Here is a 20498-nt window from a genome sequence, read left to right on the forward strand (position 1 = left end):
TCCTTTTTAAAATTCAACTGTTTTTTTTTTTTTTCATTTATAATGAGAATATTTTCTTGTTCAAAATATCAACTTTTATATTTTTGTTCAAAAGTAATCTTTTTTTTTGTTGAAAATTCAACAATTGTGTTGAAACTTGTTTAGCATGTAGCAATAATAATCAGTATTTATCAAGTTTCGCTCGCTTAATTATTAAATAAAAGAAAGGCATAAAAAAGTAAACACTTGAAAGTATGGTTTATATAGTTACTATAATTTTGTACAGTTATTATACATTTTTTTACAGAGTCCGAAGCATTTGCATCATCATTTTCGTATATAATTTATACGTAGCGATAAGAGCTATAGTTTCTCACTTTCCTCACATTATCGATAAAAATTCTGCGCTTTTAAACTCGCCGAAATCAAACAGAAATCATCTAAATTTTTTATTATCTGCTGTTGTTTACCCTTACAAAGGACTCACATTTGTTCATAAAAGCATCGGTTCTCCCACTTTTGCACGCACTCTTACCCTAGGCGATCTGTGAAAGGTGGAATGTTTATTATTAACTTTTTTTTTTCTTCCCAAAATTGTAGATGAAAACTTGCATTATAACATGTAAGAAGTACATGACACGTTGCCATATAATATCGAGAATGGTTATCTAGTTTTTCCGTACAGATCATTTTTCGCGATCCGATATTATACTAACATCACTGTATCACTCTGAAACATCGATAAAAAGTTTATCCAAAAATCGAAATATCTTACGAACAAATTCACTGGCCAATTATTATTATTATTATTATTATTATTATTATTGGCAATCTCACCGGAAATGCGAGGCATTTGTCAGGGACAATTTAATATCACGAACGAAAAATTTTCTCTAGGAATTAATATACATATATACTCTGTACGGTTGGTTGGTTGGTTGGTTGGTTGGTTGTCTTCAAATATATAAAATGTAGAATATCTGCTGATTAATAATTCCTATTGCTACTACAATAACACAAGTCTAAAGCGCATCAAACTAATGGGCAATGGTGAAATTATTCGGTCGCAAACAAACAGAAATGCGATCGATTTCATGTAATTAATTAATAAATTAGAATGCTCCCTCAAAATCCCCAGCTCTTCCATATTCTTTCGACAAGTCTCGATTATCCAAAAAAATAAATAAAATACAATAATATCAAATAAAATAAAATAAATTTCTGCTAAAAACTCGGATTTAAAAGAGAGTTCGAAAAGCTCGGATTTTCAAGAAACACCCTAAATTGTACAGAATGATCATATCTGAAATATGTTGATCAATAGTGAAAAAAAAAAGATTGATCAATATTTATATTCCACACTGGCATCTTGAAAAAGGTTGAACTAAAAGTGATATAAAATGTTGAATCGCTCATAAAGAGCATGCGTACCATATTTACATTGTACATATAAAACATATACACGACGTAAAATAGTACTGAGTAAAAGTAGAAATGCTACTTTGTACCATATTCTTCAAGAAAGTTCTAAAAAATGCTGGCCGGTGTTTGAAACTAAAATTAACTCTCTCGAAACTTTCTCACAACATTTTTCCCCTCATTCACTCCCTTCATTCGCGCACTCGCTCATTCATTCCAGTTAAGTTAACAATATATCGCAAGTCTTCAAGTCATAAATATAATATCTAGTCGAAAACGTAACTTAGTATTTGACAGAATAACTTAATCTAATTTCAAAATGCTAACTAAACCTTACGGCTTACTGAGCGATAATTTACTATTGACTGTACAAAAATGCCATGCGACTCGTCACAGACGACATGACCTTTAAAAATTCGATTACTCGTTAAACATTCGGAATCTTGAACGTTGCGATCCCCCCGTTGGTCATATCTAAAAAAAAATCATTTCTACACGTTTAATTTTACATCACGTTCCAACGCAATGATTTATTTTATGCGATTCGAAAAGAAGAAAAGTCCAAGTCAGTTTCACTGACTGGAGAATCGGAAATTTTTAAGTACTCCTTCCATTTTTATTTGATTAAAGTAACAAAAAATCAGCAGAAAACTCGCAAGTTTTTTTTTTGTTTCTTGTTTTTTTTGAAACACTGGCCATTGCGGGAGCTTTCTCTTGATATAAAGAATAAATAGCCTAAGGATAAACTAAAAGTAGATTGTTTCGGTAAAACTAAAACATTTCAGATTTGACGATTTACTTTGATTATCAATTTCTACCAGAAAATTCATCAGAATTGATCAATAATTAAAATGAACATTTTCCTGATTGCTTTCCTACAAAAAAAAAAAAAACAACGAGCGCCTCTCTCATGAAAGACATAAAAAATAAGGAAATCAGTCTTTTTCCTTAGTATGTAAATGGTCATAAACAGCCAAGTCGAATATAACTGCTTTGCGCAGTTATCGCAATTATATTTTGAAAAAAAAAATACATCCTTGTAGTGATTTGCAAAATAAAAATATTTAAAAATAAATAAAAGTCTTGAGACTTCCTTTTCGAATCGCACTTCGACGGATACATTGAATCGATATAAGCATCCTGTGGGGCTTAAAACGTCGGCAAATCTCTTGTTCGCAAGAGATTAGCGCCTTAAGTACCATGCGCCAAGTACAAGATCAAAACTTGAAACATCACACGACTGACTAATTAATAGTGAAGCGCAGGTTATCGACTGCCTCGTTTTATTCAATTTGAACTTTTTCAAAGTCCAAATAAATATTGTTCGTTCATTTCTTTCGTTAGAAAATGAAAGAGAAGAAATGTGTAGTAAGACTTGGTTTATACACAGGATGTATCTTACATTCAGTAGGATTGGATCAAATTAGTGTCTTATCATTATGTGTTTTGCAGTGCGTCGATCACTCGCCAGCCGAATGTTGCTACTTCGTGTTAGGCCCATTTTACACTCTGTGCCATTCTTGGTAAACACTGAAAAATAAAAAAATAAGGTACGTTAGAACGTTATTCATTCAATTTTCTTGATCATAGGCCCCTATTGAATATAGGCCTCTACGAAAATAAAAAATTGTCATATTTATTAATTTGTTTAAACAAAAAATGTATTTTCTACTAGAAAAGATTACCTAAAAAGATACAATTTATAGATATAAAAAAAATTAATTTTAAAACCAAAAAAAAAACGAATATTCAAAAAAATAAAGATTTTTCACTCAATCAAGAAATAAAAGTTGGTTTAAATTGTCGAACCTTCAAGCCAAGAGACACGAATCTTCTATATAAAAATTTATGTTTCGATAAAAAAATATGACTTTTCAGTAAATGCAATTTCAAACCAAGAAAATTATTTTTTCAATTGAATAGGAGAATTTTCAACTAACAGGGTGGCCGTTTTAACCAAATAAAAAAATAGCCGATCATTTCCCGGGTTTTCCGAATCGTAAACCTTTTTCATGGCTAGTGAAATTTCAATAATCGAGCTCTGAAGGCAACAAATTTGTCATTTAAAGTAACAAAAACTGAACTGCAAATTAAAGCACTCAAAATGGAACATCTGACTTTTGAACTCTTAAAACTGAAGTTTAAACTTTCTTTTTTATTCAAAATATGCATTTAAAAAATTTCAAAATTATATTATTTTCAGCAATTTTAAGCTAGAAACATTTAAAGTTTAATAATTACATTTTTTGTAAACTGAGCACTTCCTAAATTCAAAACTACAATAAATTATTTTTATATGAAACAGTTTTAAAATCCTACAAATGCTTAAAAATTTTATTTCAAAATCTTCAAACATTTACATGTTGTTTAAATTTAAAATTTATTACAAAATTTGTTCAAAACTTCTAAACATGCTGTATAATAATTCAAATTTTTGATACACTTTTTTTTAAGTTCTGCCAAATAAAAAAATTCCCTTAAAATCTTCCACATTCATATTTATAATTTTGCAAATCTTTCCAAATCTTTTTAGAAGTTCTCTTAAAATTACATTTTCAAAATAAAAAATCATATTCAATTTTTCTAGGAAATGTTTTTTACTCTTCTGAAGTCTTTTAAAATTCTTAAAAATCTTCTAAAAAAATCTACATTTTGTTGTAAATTAAACCGTGGACTATTTGTTCCGAAATTTTGATAGAATAGCCAGATTTTTTTTGGTAAACGTAAACACTTTGTTTAAATTATTTAAAATTTTTAATTACCTTTGAGTTTTTTCGTAATTTCCAAATATATCTTTAATTTACTCGAATTTTACCTAAGAATAACAGGTGTTCAATTGTTATTTATACATGAAAATTCAACAATTTGACTTGAAATTTTTTTTTTAAATAGAACAATTAAAATTGTAACGTTCAAACTTTAATTTTATTTGTTTAGTGATGAATATTTAATTTATAATTACTGATTTTAAATGAACTGTCAGATATTTCTAAATATTAAGTCATTGTTCTTTTTCTTAATAAAAAAATTTCAAATTGAATGGTTTAAAAATGGATTATTTTAGACTTAAATAAAATTTGAAATTTAATAAAAGCCTTTAATTATAAATATATTATTTTCAAGTTATTTTAAAATTGAAAATCCTCTATTTAAATCAGTAATTTTAATTATTTTCGAAAAATTCCCTATCAAGCCCAGAAATTTTAATCTTTTCGAAAATTCTTCATTTCAATTAATTGTAAGAATCATTAAATTATTACAGAAATTTGTAGGAAAACTTCAATTTTCTATTAAGAATTGTTATTCTCCTGGATAAATTCCAGTTCCAACTTAGAATTGGCTAAAAATTGAAAATTTCTTGTTAAAATCCGGAATTTCAATACTTTTCGAAAATTTTCCTTTTCAACTAAGAATTAAAATTTCTTTTAAATTACCTGTTCCAATTAATAATTCACATTTTTTTCAAAAATATCCAGTATTACCTTAGAATTAGAATTCACTATATTAAAAAATTCCCTGTTCCAGTTCGGAATTTATTTAAATTTTAACATACCCTGTTCAAAAAAAAATTATTATCCTTTTCGATAAATACCAGGTTCAACTCAGAATTGGTTAAAATTTGAAAATCCCCTTCTTCAACTCAGAATTAGAAATCTTTTGAAAAATTTCCTGTTCCAATTCAGAATTTTGTTCCCTTTCGAAAATTTCCAGTACTAGCTCGGAATTTGTTAAAATTAATTTTGCTCAAATTAAAAGACAAATTATTCTTGTAACATCAACGTGTTGTTTAGAATTTTAAAAAATTTAAAAATATTATTAAGAGTTTATTACAACTTCTAAATATTTTGCTTAATTATTTGAATTTCAAATAATTTTTAAAAATAAAAAAGCATTTTCAATTTTCCCAGCGATCTTAAAAATGCTATTATTCTTTTGAAGGCTGTTAAAACTTTTAAAAAGCTTCTAAATTTTTGTTCGAGATCTGCCAAAATCTACAATTTGACTTACAAATTAAATTTTGTTAAATAAAACAATAAAATTGTAACGTTCAAAGTTTTTTTGTTTGTTTAGCTTTGAATATTAAATTTACAATTACTGATTTATTCCCGGTTCGCAAACATCAAATATTGAAAAATTGAAAAAATTTTAACTGAACACTTATTAAATTAGAAATTCAATTATTTTCTTTTTAAATAGTTTAAACATCCTTGGAAAGCTTCAAAATTTTATTTCGAAATCTTGAGAAATCTAGAAGTTGTTTGAAATTGGTTTTAAATTTAAAATAAAAACTTAAGATTCCTACGAAAATTAAAAATAACTTTTCATTTTGAAAAATTATTTCAAGATAATATTTTAAAAGTTTTTCAAAGATTTAAGCAAAATTTTCAAAATGGATTCTAGATGACTTTAAGAAACCTTTCTAAAATTTGCATGATAATTTTTTATCTTTTTAAAACTCCTAAATATCTCTTAAAATTACTCAAATTTTTTCTACAAATGTTCATTTGTAAATTATACATCAAAATGTAAAATTTTCACATAAAAATTAAGCATTTTTCAAATACAACAATTAAAATTGTAACATTCAATGTTTAAAGGCTCTTCGAAATTTTAACGATTCCAGGTTTTCTATGTCATACAATTCAGTTAAAGATTCTTTACTTTTAAATATTTGGTTTCAATTTACTTGCCTGAAATAAAAATTCAAATATTGCTAAATATTCAATAATTAATATTTCTTTTAATTTCAAATTGAATGGTTTAAAAATTGAATATTTTAGACTGAAACAATATTTTAAGTTTAATAAAATCCTTTAATCAAGAATATATTATTATAAAGTTATTTTTGAGTTGAAAACAGTTTATAAACTTCACACGTTCAAATTTGTTTAATGACTAAGGCTTTCAAATTGAAACCGTTTAAGCTTTAACGATAAAATTTATTTGTTCAAGTCTTTAAGAAAGCATTAAAAAATTCTTTAAATTAAAAATGTAAGCTTAGGAATAAAAATTTTAAATTGAACATTTTTTAAGTAAAAAAATTTTGAATTGCGCATTATAAGCTAAACAATAGCATAATTGAAAAATATAACAATTCAGCTAATTATTTAAAAAATGTTAAAATCGAACGTGGACAGATTTTTTTTTTACAAATTTGTAAAATTCCCGGTACAAAAACAAAAAATGTCATTTCCCGGTTTTTCCCAGTTTTGTCGGTACAGCGGCCAACTTAATATTTCTAAATATTTAGTAACTGTTTTTTTTCTTCATTGAAAAATTTCATTATTTAAAAATGGAATATTTTAGACTGAAATTAATTAAAAGCTATTAATTATAAGTATATTATTTTGAAGCTATTGTAAAATTAAAAATAGTTTATAAAGTTTTAATATGGCGTTTACATTTATTTAAGACTTTCCAATTGAAACAGTTTAATTCTTAACGTTATAATCCGGAAATTCTAAAATTGTGAACTGATGCCGAATAATTTTGTACAATCATTATTTAATTTTTAAATATTAAACTAAAATACAATTTAAGAAAATCATCAATTAATTTATATTCACTGTTAATCAACTACAAAATTTTGTTATAAAAACTCTTCGATTTTAAAACACTTCTAATTTTTAATTGTTCAAGTCTTTAAAGCAGCATTTTAAAATTCTTTTAATTTAAATGTAAGGTGAAAAATCTGAAATGGAACATTTTTTACACATTCTAAACTGAATCATGTCATAATAATTGAACTAATTATTAAAAAAAAAAAAAAAAAAAACGGTTGAAATCAAAGTAGGTCAGATTTGTTCTCTCTAAAAATTGGTAAAATTCCCGGTCCAGCGACCACCCTGAAATTCCCTGACAATTGCAGATTTGTCAGATAGGCTTTGACCGTCCTGATGAACTTCTTAGATCCTTACCTGTCAGAGGAGCGACACCAGGAACAAGGATTAACGGCCGCCATCATTCGCGCGGCTCGCAACTCCTACGTATTATTATACACCTGATGATGCATAGGATGGTGCGCCTGATACTGTCCCTGATTGGGATGCGAGTGATGAAGCTGATGCGCCTGTTGCGTCTGCTGCTGTTGCTGCTGCTGATGCAGCTGATGCTGAAGCTGATGGGAGTGGGAATGTGGCACCGTGCCGGGATGATGATGCCTTGCATTATACCTGACACTTCCAGCCAGTGAACTGCCTCCTCTTCCATGAGTCCCGACGATGCTCTGCGAGTCCGACATCTCATCCTCCTCGCCTCCAAGGCTCCTAAACCTCACAAAACCATCCTCGGCGACTAGCATTGTGGATCCGGTGGCAGGCGCCTGTTCATGCAGTCCAGCTTGCGTTGGCGTATGCCTTCCCCGCGAATCAAGATTCCTCATCGTCTGGACCCCATTCCCATGTCGATTCATCGATCCCCGGCCGCCCTCATGCGGAAAGTGTCCCATCGTCCCCGACTTTCTGATCGAGTGCCTCTCAAAAGTCCCGGAAATATTCAGATGTTCCGGCAGAGTGTTCAGCGGAAAACTGTCATCATACACCTGCTTCCCGGTCCGCATCGTATAATTCTGAATTGCCTGATTTGTGCTGCAAATCGCCGGATACAAAACGTCGTCCATGTTCTCGGTGGAGGTGGAACTGCCACAGGGAAATAGAGCAAAGCCCGAGTGAGCCGAGTGCTGCTGCAGTTGCTTCTCGCGTAGAGTATACTGCGAGAGACTCGTCACCCAAGCCATCAGTCCGCACATGGAGAGCTCGAGCAGTCGGACCGAGGATTGCCAGCCCCACCAGAGCCAGGAGTGATGATACAGGGTGGATCGCTCCTGAACGCCAAAGATACAGTCAAAGAGCTGAACGGATCCCATGAGAATGAAGAGAAGAGCCGTCGCGATTGAGGTCGTGATTGCCGTGTTGAGAGCAAGCGCCATTGGATCAGCGGCCACATGATTGCTCATGGATTTGTTGTTGGTCACGTGGATTTGGGAGCGAATGACACGATAGACGTACATGTAGCAGAGGCCAAGCGTCATACAGACGACAATGTAGATGCATTGGCAGATGAGCGGGAGGATTTTGGCCTCGTCGTGATAGCCTAAGAGTGGACTAGAGATGTGGAGAGAGACGCAGAGGACGATGTGGACGATTGCGTAGGAGAGGACGGCTGCTGGGGAGAAGTACTTGTTGTTGAAGGAGGGCGCCTCCGAGCATCTGGTGAGATAGAGGACGAGGGTGGCGAAGGCTGTAGAGAGCATTGGAGACGGGAGGTACATCAGGACTCCAGAGAGTGAGCTGTGCAGCGTTCCAGAGAGATTGTTTGCATCGTAGAAGAGATGGAAGCATCTCAGAGTGCAGACGGTGGTTAGTAGGAGGTGGACAGTCAAAAAGTAGGACTGTGTCAGGAGATTCGTGGCGTCGTTGAAGCGGACAATCTTGTAGATTGAGTAGAGGGCCATCAGGGTGAAACTGATGGCGGCGATATAAACGTGCAGGGACCAAGCGATCCTCCAACTTGGGTCCAGGGGAAATGGATCCCGGTGAGATATCACTCGATCATCCTCCATGGGTCCTTCTTTCGAAGGAATTGGAGGCTGTGGTTGTGGATAGAGAAGTCGTTCTCCATCCACAGCTTCGATGTTTTCTGTATTGAACGAGTCCTCGTCGTTCTTCAAGTCCTAAAAAAAAAGGAATGAAAAGAATTCAAGATTAATATCTTATATTTTGCAAGAATTATTAAATTAGGGTGTCTAGTCAACTTGTAGACAAAAATTCCGTTAAACAATTAACTCGGAATTTGTATACAATAACGCAAGTTGATTATGAATTCTTTTTCTCAGTTTCTAGCGATTTAATTAAAATGTTTAAATTAAAAGGCTTTTACAAATTATATTTAAATATATAAGCACAATCATTTCTTGAATTTGTCTCTAAAGTCCATGAATTTGAGTAAGAATTCAAGCAGATTTTTATTTTATCTTATATTTACAATTCAATTCCCTTCAAATTCTGAAACTTTTTAGTAAAAATATTGCAGTTTAAACAAAGTAGATGAATTTTTAACCAAATAGTTTAATTTTTAACTAAAAAATTATTTTTAAACAGTTGAATTTTTCAGTTAAAAAAATTAATTTTTCACCACAAATATAAAATAAATTTTCAGCCAAAGTGATACATTTTTTAACAAAATAGTTTAACTTTCAACAAAGTAGTTTTATTTTCAACTAAAAAGATGAATTTTCCGAAAAGAAGATTAATTTTCAAACAAGGAGTTTAATTTTCTACCAAAACATACGAATTTTCAAAAAAAAAACATACATTTTCCAAGTAATAGGTTCAACTTTTTAACCAAAATAATGCACCATCAAAAAAAAAAAAATTTTTAACTAAAAAAAGTGACATTTTTAACCATAATTTTCAACAAAACTGACGAATGTTAATTTTAATTATGAATCTTTAACTCGAATACTTGAATTAATAAAAAAGGATTAATTTTCTACCACAAAATACGATTTTCAAACAAAACATACGAAGTATAAATGAAATAGTTAAATTTTCAACCAAAAATATGAATTTTCGACTAAAGTGATTAATATTTCACTGGAATACTTGAATTTTTAATATTTAAAAAATTATAGTTAAATTTTCAACCAAAATAAATCCATTTTCAACTAAAAAGGAATATTTATAATTTAAGTTACAAAAATTATTATTCCAGAAGAAAAATTTTTCAAATAAAGTGATGAATTTTCAACCAAAGTGTTTAAGTTTCAATCATGCACTTTGTTTCAACCAAAAAGATAAATTTTACAAAAGAAGATTAATTTTCAAACAATAAGATTAAATTTTTACCAAAGAAGAGGATTTTTCAATAATAGTTGAATTTTCAACTAAAGTGATGACTATTTAACTGGAAAACTTGAATTTTCAACCTAAACGGTGAATTTTACAACAATATTAATTTTTAAACAAGAGCATTTTTTTTCTACCAAAAAATACGATTTTTCAACAAAAGACATGCATTTTTTTACGAAATAGTTCAATTTTAGACAGAAAAGATCAATATTCAACTGAAATGACGAATCATTAATTGAAATAGTTCAATTTTCAACCAAAAAATTAACTTTCTGCTGAAAAAGATAAAAAAAATGTATTTTAAGTTAAAAAGATCAGTTTTCAAGAAAAAATAGAATAGATTAATTTTTAGCTAGAAAAAAATTCAATCAAGTAGTTGTATTATTAAAGAATACTTTCATTTTCAACCAAAAAGATAAATTTTCAAAGAAGATTAATTTTCTACTAAAAAAAGACAATTTTTTTACGAAATAGCTGAATTTTCAACTAAAAAAGACCAATTTTTAAGCAAGTAGATGACTTTTTTTAACTAAAAAAGAACCATTTTCAACCCAAAATGAAACAATTATATTTAAATTAAAAAAATTAACTTTCAACCAAACTGATGAATTTTTAACTAAAAAAAACGAATCTTCAAATAGAATAGTAGAATTTTAAACTAAAAAGATTAATTTTTAACTATAATGATGAATTTTTAACTATAATATTAGAATTTTTAACAAAAAAGACGAATTTTCAATCAAGAAGATTAATTTCTACCAAAAAAGACAAGTTTGCAAGAAGAATTTAATTTTAAATTAAGAAAGATTTTTCCTTAAGAGAGAGAAAATTTGCAACCAACTGTTGAATTTTGAAGCCAAAATTTCAATTTTCAATCAAGCAGATTAATTTTACATCAAAAAGATGAAACCAAAAAAATAGAACAAATTTAAAAAAAAAGTTAAATACTGTAACATAAAGCTACTTTGACAAAATAGTCAGATATCTGAAAAAATACTTTTTCTATGATTTTAAGAATCAAAATATTAGAACTGATGTCTTTTCAAATAAAAAACATTATTTTCATGAAAAATGCTAAAATACGCAACAAAAAAAACATGAATTTTAACCATGTTCTTTGCAGTTGAATTTTTTGTTGACAATCGCTTCTTACCAATTTTTAAAGAAAGCTTACATTTTAATAAATGACGGATTATTTTTCCGGAAAAGATTCTCTACGACACTACTTTTTCCTATTTTAAAAATAATTAAATAATTTTAAAATATAATTAATTGCTTCAAAAATGTTTTCTTAACAACAACAAAAATAGTTCTAACGATTTCAGCCACAGAAAAATTTACTTTCTAAATTGGAAACAGTAGAGTTGTAGAAAATTTTTCCCCGGGAAAAAATCAGCCGTCATTTATTAAAATGCAATCATTTTTCAAAATTTGGAAAGAAGCGACGGTCAGATAAAATTCAATTGCAAAAAACATATTTAAAATGTTCTGTTTTTTGTTGTTGCGAATTTTAACACTTTTCATAAAAATAATGTTGTTTTTGTTTATTTGAAACTACATCAGTTATAAAATTTTCATTCTTAAAATCATAGAAAAACTATTTTTTTTTCTTCAGATTTCTGACTTTTGGCATAACTACCTTAAGTAGGTGAGTGAGCTTCTTTTGAAAATGAAGGTAGAGACAAAAGGAGAGAAGAAACAGATCAAAGTCAGTACATTTGCATGCGCTGGGGAATATGCTTTTTCTGCGAGGAAAAGCTAACAAGTAGTTGAGATAGGAGCGTGCTAAAATTAGAGACTCGCTATGCTCTAAGGAATATGAACAAAGTTAAAAAAAAAAAAAACTAGTTTCAATATCAAGCAGCGGGTGGATAGAGATTGTCTTGTACTTTTAACGATCTGTACTTTGTTGATGGCAGAAACTTTTCATCGCCCGACCGTTTATTCCCTGACGGGGAATTTAGAAAATCATTATAGAATTCAGTTTCCAGTTTTTCAAGCAGAGCTTGGGATTTGACAAACTTGGTGAATTGTAAAAAGCGCTTAAACTTTAGTTTTTAAATAACAGAGTTGCTAGACATCAGGTAGTTTCAGAATTTTAGAAAAACTAAAATTGAAGTTAATGTTATTATTATGGTTGAAAATCGCAACTATTGGGTAGAAAATTAATCTCTTTTGGTTGAGGATTCAAACTATTTTATTGATTGAAAATTGATTGAAAATATCAAATATCACGTTTTTCGTTGAGAATTCATCCTTTTTTTGCTGAAAATTCAACTACTTAGTTGGAAGTGGAACTACTTTATTAAAAAATCATTTATTTGGTTGATGATTCATCATTTTAGTTGACAGAACTTTTTTTTTCTTCAAAATTTAATTATTTTGTTAAACATTATATTTTACAGTAGAGAATTAATTATTTTAACTGAAAATTCAAATACTTGGTTTAAAATTCCTATATATATATATTTTTTTTTTAATTCGGATTTTTGGGAAAATAATTGTGCTTCTTGGTGACAAAACCCTCATTTTTGGTTGAAAATTCATTAAAAATGTAAATATATATAAGAAAATTAATCTTATTGGTTGATAATTGATATTTTTTGTTAAAAATTAGGTTTTTCTAATTTAGAATCAGTTTTTTTAACTGAAAATGAAACTTCTCTTTTTCTTCGAGATATCTTTTTTGATAAAAATTTAATCTTCTTAGATGAAAATTAAGTTTTTTTTTACTGAAAACTTAATTATTCTATTTTCAGTTGAAAATTTATCTTTCTTTTTGGTTAAAAATTAATTTCTATAGTTAAAAATTGAACTGTTTTTTTAATTCATGTATTTGGTTAAAAATTAGATTTTTTAAAGTTGAAAATTGGTCATTTTAGTAGAAAATTCACTTGAACTATTCCATTTTTTTCATTTTTTTATATAAAATTCATCACTGCGATTAAAGATTAATTTCTTTGGCTGGAAATTCATTTCTTTTTAGTTACTTTTTTTTTTAATTGAAGATGCAACTATACCAGTTTTGCTTAAAAATTTAAAATTAATTAAATTTGTTGAAAACTCGTATTTTGTGTGTTGAAAATTTACTTTTCTAACTGAAAACCGAATTATTCTACTTTTTTTTTGTAGAAAATTGATTGTTTTAACTAAAAATTTAATTCTTCTATTTTCGGTTGAACGATTTTTTTTATGAAAACAAAATAAAGAAATAAAGCATTCATGGTAGAACTCCTGCATTTTAAACTTTTAAAATTGATCTTTCAGCTTTTAAAATTGAATTTTAAAAGTTTTTCAATTAAAAAATTGTATATTCAGATGCTCAATAATTTACACGTATAAAATGGAAGTAATGTATCAACACTTTGCAATTCAACAACTTTAAACGAAACGCAGATAAACTGCAAAATTGAGAACTTTTATCAATTATATAGTTCAAAGATTCAAATTAAGTTCCAAAAATATTAATTCACGTTAACATTTTCAATAATCTAAATGAAACAATAAAGCAATGAACTTAAAAAATTTTCAAACATTTTATTATTTTAAGTAATTTTAAGCTAGACTGAAATTAAATTAATTTAATTCAAAATCATTTTCGCAATTTTTTCGGAACTTTTCTATATATTTTAAAATAAATTGAATTTTCCTACAACTTTTAGACAATCCTGCAACATTAAAAAAAAATCCTTAAAAATTGAAATTATAAATTACAATAGGACACTTATTATTTTTAGAAAAAAATTAGAGTAATTTTAAGAGATATTTAGAAGTTTAAAAAACATTGAAATTAAATTTAGAACTTTAAATGATTTCAACTAATTTAAACGAAGCTTGTGACCCGATGAAATTCGACTATTCGTACCAAAATTTTGGTGCAAAAACCCACAGCCGAATTTAGAACAAAATGTAGATTTTTGCAGATTAAAAAAAATTTAGAATCTTTTTAAGAATTGTGAAAGACTTCGAAAGAATAAAAACAGTGTCTTAAGATTCTCAGGAAAATTGAAAATGACTTTTCAGTTTGCAAAATTATCCTAACAGAAAATTGAAAAAGATTTTTAGAGATTTCAAAAATTATGAAAAAAAATCTCTGGAAGATTTTTAAGTTTTTTATAATTTGCAGAATTTTCCAAAAATTGTACGAACAATTTTTTAATTACTTATGACTCTTTTCGAAACTTCTAAAAATCTCTCAAAATTACTCAATTTTTTTCTGCAAAGAATAAGTATTCAATTGTTATTTGTACGTCAACATTTAATAATTTCACTTAAAAAATAAACATTTTTTAAATAGAACAATTAAAATTGTAACGTTAAAAGTTTAAAAGCTCTTAGAAATTCTAAAAATTCAAAGCTTTCTATGTAAAAAAATTCAGTTTTAAATTGTTTACTTCTAAATAATAGGGTTCAATTTCAATCAACTTGAATGAACAGTAAAATATTGCTAAATATATTAAATACTTATTATTTTTCTTAATTAAAAAAATTTAAATTAAACGTGATAAAAATTGAATGATTTAGACAAAAATATTTTAAATTAATTACTATATTCTTATGTAGTTACGTTTAACATAAAAATAGTTTATAAATTTTCAACCGCACGTTTACATTTTTAATGACTAAAAAAATTAATAATGTTTTAAATTAAATTTAATATAAAAAATAAAGTTGTATTTAAAAATAAAATTATCGGAATAAATTATATTATATTAATTTTAATTCTTATCAAGACTTTCGAATTGAAACAGTTACAATCTGGAAATTCTGAAGTTTTTAACGGATTTAGAATCGTTTTGTCAAATCAATTATTGTTCAGTTTTTTATACTTAAAGTACAGATCCATTTTTAAAATAATTTATCAATTAAGATATACAGTTGAACAAATAAAACTGTTTTTTATCCAAAAATTTGCATCTTCAAACACTTTTAATTTTTAACTGTTTAAATCATCAAGACTGCACTTTAATTATTTGAAAAAAACTCTTTCAATCAAACTTGGGCAGATTTTTCTTCCCAAAAATTCGTAAAATTCCTGGTAAAGAAATAAAAATTCCCAGTTTTTTTTTTCGCCTACCTGATCATCATCCTCATCCTCGACACTCTCCTGCCGCCTCGTGTTCGGCAAATTAAATATCGTCGGCTGAGTGACAGAATTGGAAACTGTCGTCGTCCTATCAGTACTCGTTGTCGTCGACGTCGTCGTTCTCTCAGTCGTCGAGACCGGCGAGGCATTCTGAACCGGAATCTTGGTCGGCAGTGGCTTCAAAAGAATCTCCGGAATATCCTGTTTTCTGCCATTGCTCCCCGACAAAATCCGCGAAATACTCGGATAATGCAGAGTCGGGGCAAACTCGCTCGAGACATTTCGCCTCTCCGTCTCGGAACTCTCAAAGATCTTCTGCTCCTTGCTCAAATTGTGCGTCTTGCTTTTGGACGCGGGTCGCTCGGGCGGCTGGACGGGACCCTGAGCAAGATCCGGGGGTCTTATCGGTATCCTCTCGTGAGCTGGAGTGCCACTCGGTGGCGGTACTGGCCTTCGCGGCACCACATGGGGATCGTAGTGAGTTCCCCGCAGTGTAGGCTTGTCGGCAAAGGGATTCGAAAGTTCTGGTGGCAGGGGCGGGGTGAAGAACGACTTCGAGGGTGGCGCGTAGGATGGCTGCTCGCGAAAAACTGGCGATGGGGTGGCACGCGGCACCGGGAATTCAACCGAGGCCGCTGTCCAGGAAGTCGTCAGTGGCGAGGGCACCGTCGAGAGGGTCGTGCTCGCCGAAACCTGGGGCTCGAAGGCAGGAACACTGCGCTTTGTCGTGGCAGAACTGTGGGCCACTTTGTTGAAAATTGCTGCAATGTTCTTCTCCAGGTTGGTCCTGTCCAGGTTAAAGACTGGACTGTTTGGCCCGCCGTCGCTCGTCCCGAGGGCGGCGACGAGGGAGCACACTGCGGTGACGAGAAGAGGAAAAAGAAGAGTCAGCGACATATTTAGTGCCATTTGAAATCCAATAGAGGATCCTCGGCTATCAAAATTCTTGCGGGTTACGATCCTCGTCTTGAGATTCTCATTGTTCTCCTCACGACAATCAGAGATTAAGTACTTGCTAGTACTTAATTGCTGTCTCGCGCTTAAATAATTTCTCACTTAATCAACTTAGATTACTATTTATCACAAATTTGTAGAATTTCATATCACTAGAATGATGATCCTCTTCGTTGAAATATCAGGACTTTAGTTTCTGCGCGGGATTGGACGAGGTGTTTGACGACAACGACGTATTGCACACTTGTTTTGGATACGAGAGAGTCCATTAATAGCACTATTTTCGTTTCTTCTTGGGACTCTCGGGAACGGCTAGGAGTGCAGAGACTTGGACGCACCGGACCAGCCGAAATTCATCGAGCTGCAGATATCCGCCCATGAAAGACCCTCTGATCGTTGCGGTTCTGCTCGGTCATTATCTCAAACAATCTTCGATAAGCGATGATCCATTCCTCGCCTTGCCGCAGAATCGATCAACAGTCCAGATACCTGAAATCGAAATTGAGAATTAGTGTCGGTATTGAAACTGTAATTCAATTTATATCTACCCAGGCTTTAAAATGATCTGCGGCACTAAAAAGTACCGAAAGTACAATTTAAAACAGTCAGGCCGCAAAACTTCCATTTTCAAAATGACCGCACTTCTCTCACCATTCATACTGCGAAACCAAAATTTTCAGCTTCTAACATTTTAACCCTCAGAGCCTAGTCTGGGTGATTTTTACCCGGACGATATTTTCGGCTCGATATATAGTTGTTTCAGTTTTGTGAAAATATTTATATTAATATGTTGAATTTATCTGATTAATTTTATAATATTCATTTTTGTGAGACTTTCAGCTATAGTTTAACAAATGAAGCCTCGGCTGAAATAACGTTGCATCAACACATATTTTGTATCAGTGGAGTTCTATGTATATCAGTTTTTCTTTTAGCTGTTTCTCTATTCCGCGGAAGCGCGGTGGTAGAAAATTCGAAAATTGAATGGGGAAATAAATGTCAAAATAGTCGAGGTTGTACACTTCGAAAATGTACCTTTCTAAGTGTAACATTGAAGTTTTTTCTAACAAAGATAAAAAAAGAAAATTAAATTTATTAAAATTGCAAGCAGGAAAGAATAAAAAGGGTAGAAAGGCTGGAGTAAAACGTCGAGAACCGGTAATATCAAATATAATATTAAAAAATAATCAAACAAATACATGAGTGATAAATAATTATCAGGAACTGTACTAAAAAATACTTTTTAAATTATTTTCATAATAAACTAAGAATAAAACTTTTGTGAATGATCTAACCTAATTATTTTTATGTTTATTAATTGAAATTTGTCGAATTTAATTTTCAAATTTTTGGTCGACACTCTTAAGCTAATGTAATTTTATATTGTTAACCTTAAAAAATTCTAAATTAGATTTTTTTATAGATGATTTTTAAATTTTCGATCTCAGCGCTACCGCGGAATAGAGAAACAGTTAAAATAAAAACTCATATACATAGAAGTCTATGGAAACAAAATATGTGTTGATACAACGTTATTTCAGACGAGGCTTCAAATAAGAAATCCCGATGCGTTAATTTGAACCAGACATATTGCATTCTAGGCTGAGAGGGTTAATATACAATCTTTTATAAATGGAATAAAGCAAAATTAAATTAATAAATTTTTTTTTACTATTTTCAAGACTTGTTATAGCCTAATTTACTTGAAAAACGGGACCTATTTAAACCGAAAGAGTGACTCATTTCTCACCAAAAAATTGCCTGAAAGTGACTAATAGGTATTAATGATGTGACTAATGTTCTTTTAAATTCAAAAGAATTTTTCTTAAATTCCATGAAACTCATTAGAATTTAAAGGGGAATTTTAATGAATTCAGGGTAAATTCAGAACTCTTTAAAACAATTATAATTTAATTAAAAGAATTCAATTAAATTTTAAAAAATACTATTGATTTCAGTATAATTGCAGGGTCCCTACAAGAGTCTGGTTACAAAATTCCATGACTTTTCCAGGTCTTCCAGGTCTTGTAGCAACCTGAATTGGAGAGAATTTAGGAAAATTGAGGAGAAATAAGAAGAATTCGAGTACATCCATAAAAATTCAAAAAGAAGTTCAAAATATTCAAATTAATTGAAAACGATTTAAATATATGAAAAATTCATTGAATTTGGTAAGGTTTGACATTTTGTTTAGAAAAATCTTCAAGAATTCTATAAAATGTCTAAGAATCCAATGGGAATTTGAAATATTTCAGGATGAATTAAACAGTAACTTTTTTTAAATATTTAAAAATTCATCAAATTGCGTAGAATTGAGTGAATTTAGAAGTATTCAAGTAAATTCAAAATATCAAAGAGAATTCGAAAGGGTTAAGGATAAACTAATACGAATTCAGGCTGAATTCCAAATTAATAGCAAAGAAGATTTGAAAATCTCTTCAAATTCTTGAACCCAACGAAATCGCTCACTTTTTGTAAATAAATTCTGTGAAATCTATTTAAATATTATAAAATCCCGTAAAATTCTATGAAATCTCATTACATTTTCGCAAATTGCTAATAAACAACTGCATGGCAACTTTCCTTCATTCCCTAAAATCATTCAAATCTTTTTAAACCCCTTTAAATTATTGAAATCTAAAAAATTGATTAGAATCTTTTTAAATACTTTAAAATGTTTCAACACTTTTAAAATCGTTTGAAACCCCTTGATATTTTCTAAAAGCTCTTGAAAGTCTTTTTGATTTTTTAAAAGTACCTTAACATCTTTCAAATCCTTTGAAAGGTTTTGAAATCCCTTAAAACTTTTTAAAGCTTATGAAAACTCATTATATTTTTAAAAATGACATAAAATATTTAAAATGTTTCGAAATCCCTTCAAATTATTGACATGTATTTTAAAACAAAACCTGATATTTCAAATCAAAACCATTAAAGATCTTTTGAAATTCCTTGACATTTTTTAGAGCCCTGAAAATTGCTTTGGATTTTTTTAAATACAATCAAATCTTTTGAATTCTTTGAACTCCCTTTAAATTATTAAGATGAAATATTGAAAATTCCTTAGAATCGTTTAAAATATCAAAAAGTATTTTAAATCTTTCGAAATATTTTTAATCCCTTAAAACTGTTGAAAGTTCTTGAAAATTCCTTGGAAGCTTCTAAAATATCATAAAACATTTCAAATCTGAGATCTACTGGAAATTCCTCGAAACATTTTATAATAACCTACAATATTTCACAACTTTTAAAATTTTATAAAATCCCTTTAAATTTTGAAATATTTTTAAAATTCCGTCGAATTTTTAAAATATGCCAAAATATTTTAAATCCTTTGAAATCTTGAAACGCCCTGAAAACTTTAAACAATCTTAGAAAAAACTCCTTGAAATTTAAAAAATACCCTGCAATTTTTCAAATCCTTTGGAATATCTTCAAATTATTGAAATCTATAGAAAATTTTTTGGAATCGTTTAAAATACCTACAAATATTTCAAATCTTTTGAGACTTATTAAAGCTCTATTGAAAATCCCTAAATTTTTTTAAAATCCTTTTAAATCTGCTAAAAATATAAGGAATTTTTTTAAATACCATAAAATATTTCGAAAAAATTTATGAAAGTTCAGAAAGCGACTAAAAGAAAATGACTTAAGAGTGGTTTGAGAAAAAAGTGACTTTTGCAATATTTTCCCAAAATCCCACAATTTTTCCTGATTTTCACTTTTAATCTGACCCGCGGACACCCTGGGAAATTTCTAATATATTCTACGTAATTTATACTTTAAAATGGATTCCAGTGATTATCCAACTTCTCTTTCGAAAGTTGCATTTAGAATACCACAAACTTTCCTAAACCTAATTAAAGTCAAATTAGTTTTATCAACATTCTGCCTTCCTACCAGAATAGAATTAAGTTTGTTAGGTACACTCAGGTTTAAAATTACATAAAATTAAACATAGTTTTGTCATTGAGACTTACGCAACTAGTTTTCTGTTTTTACCTTCAAATAAGATAAATGATTCTCGATTGAGGTAAAAAATCATATTCTTGTTAAATTAGTCAAATGATTGTTTCTCATAATATAATAAAATATGAATGGAGTAACATGTTCCATGTAATCGTTTATCACTGACTATATACGGTTAGTATAACTTTAAATCCAAAAAATCGAATGTTCATTTTCTCTTTTAAAATTGATTGCATGTCATC

At 29.3% G+C, this 20498-nt stretch overlaps 1 protein-coding gene across 1 annotated transcript in view; it reads right to left on the bottom strand.

The window, feature by feature from the left end:
• Positions 1-232: 232 nt before the first annotated feature.
• Positions 233-20498, bottom strand: part of LOC117171181 — a 116729-nt gene continuing 96463 nt past the window's right edge. The window contains exons 4-6 of the mRNA XM_033358247.1: positions 15325-16776; positions 7317-9070; positions 233-2928 (exon numbers count right to left, since the gene is read on the bottom strand). Of these exons, the coding sequence (XP_033214138.1) occupies positions 7382-9070; positions 15325-16242 (2607 nt within the window). The 5' untranslated portion in view covers positions 16243-16776 and the 3' untranslated portion in view covers positions 233-2928; positions 7317-7381. The remainder of the gene's footprint in view (positions 2929-7316; positions 9071-15324; positions 16777-20498) is intronic.

The sequence above is a fragment of the Belonocnema kinseyi genome, chromosome 4 (genome assembly GCF_010883055.1).
Source record: "Belonocnema kinseyi isolate 2016_QV_RU_SX_M_011 chromosome 4, B_treatae_v1, whole genome shotgun sequence".
Taxonomy (NCBI): Eukaryota; Metazoa; Arthropoda; class Insecta; order Hymenoptera; family Cynipidae; genus Belonocnema; species Belonocnema kinseyi.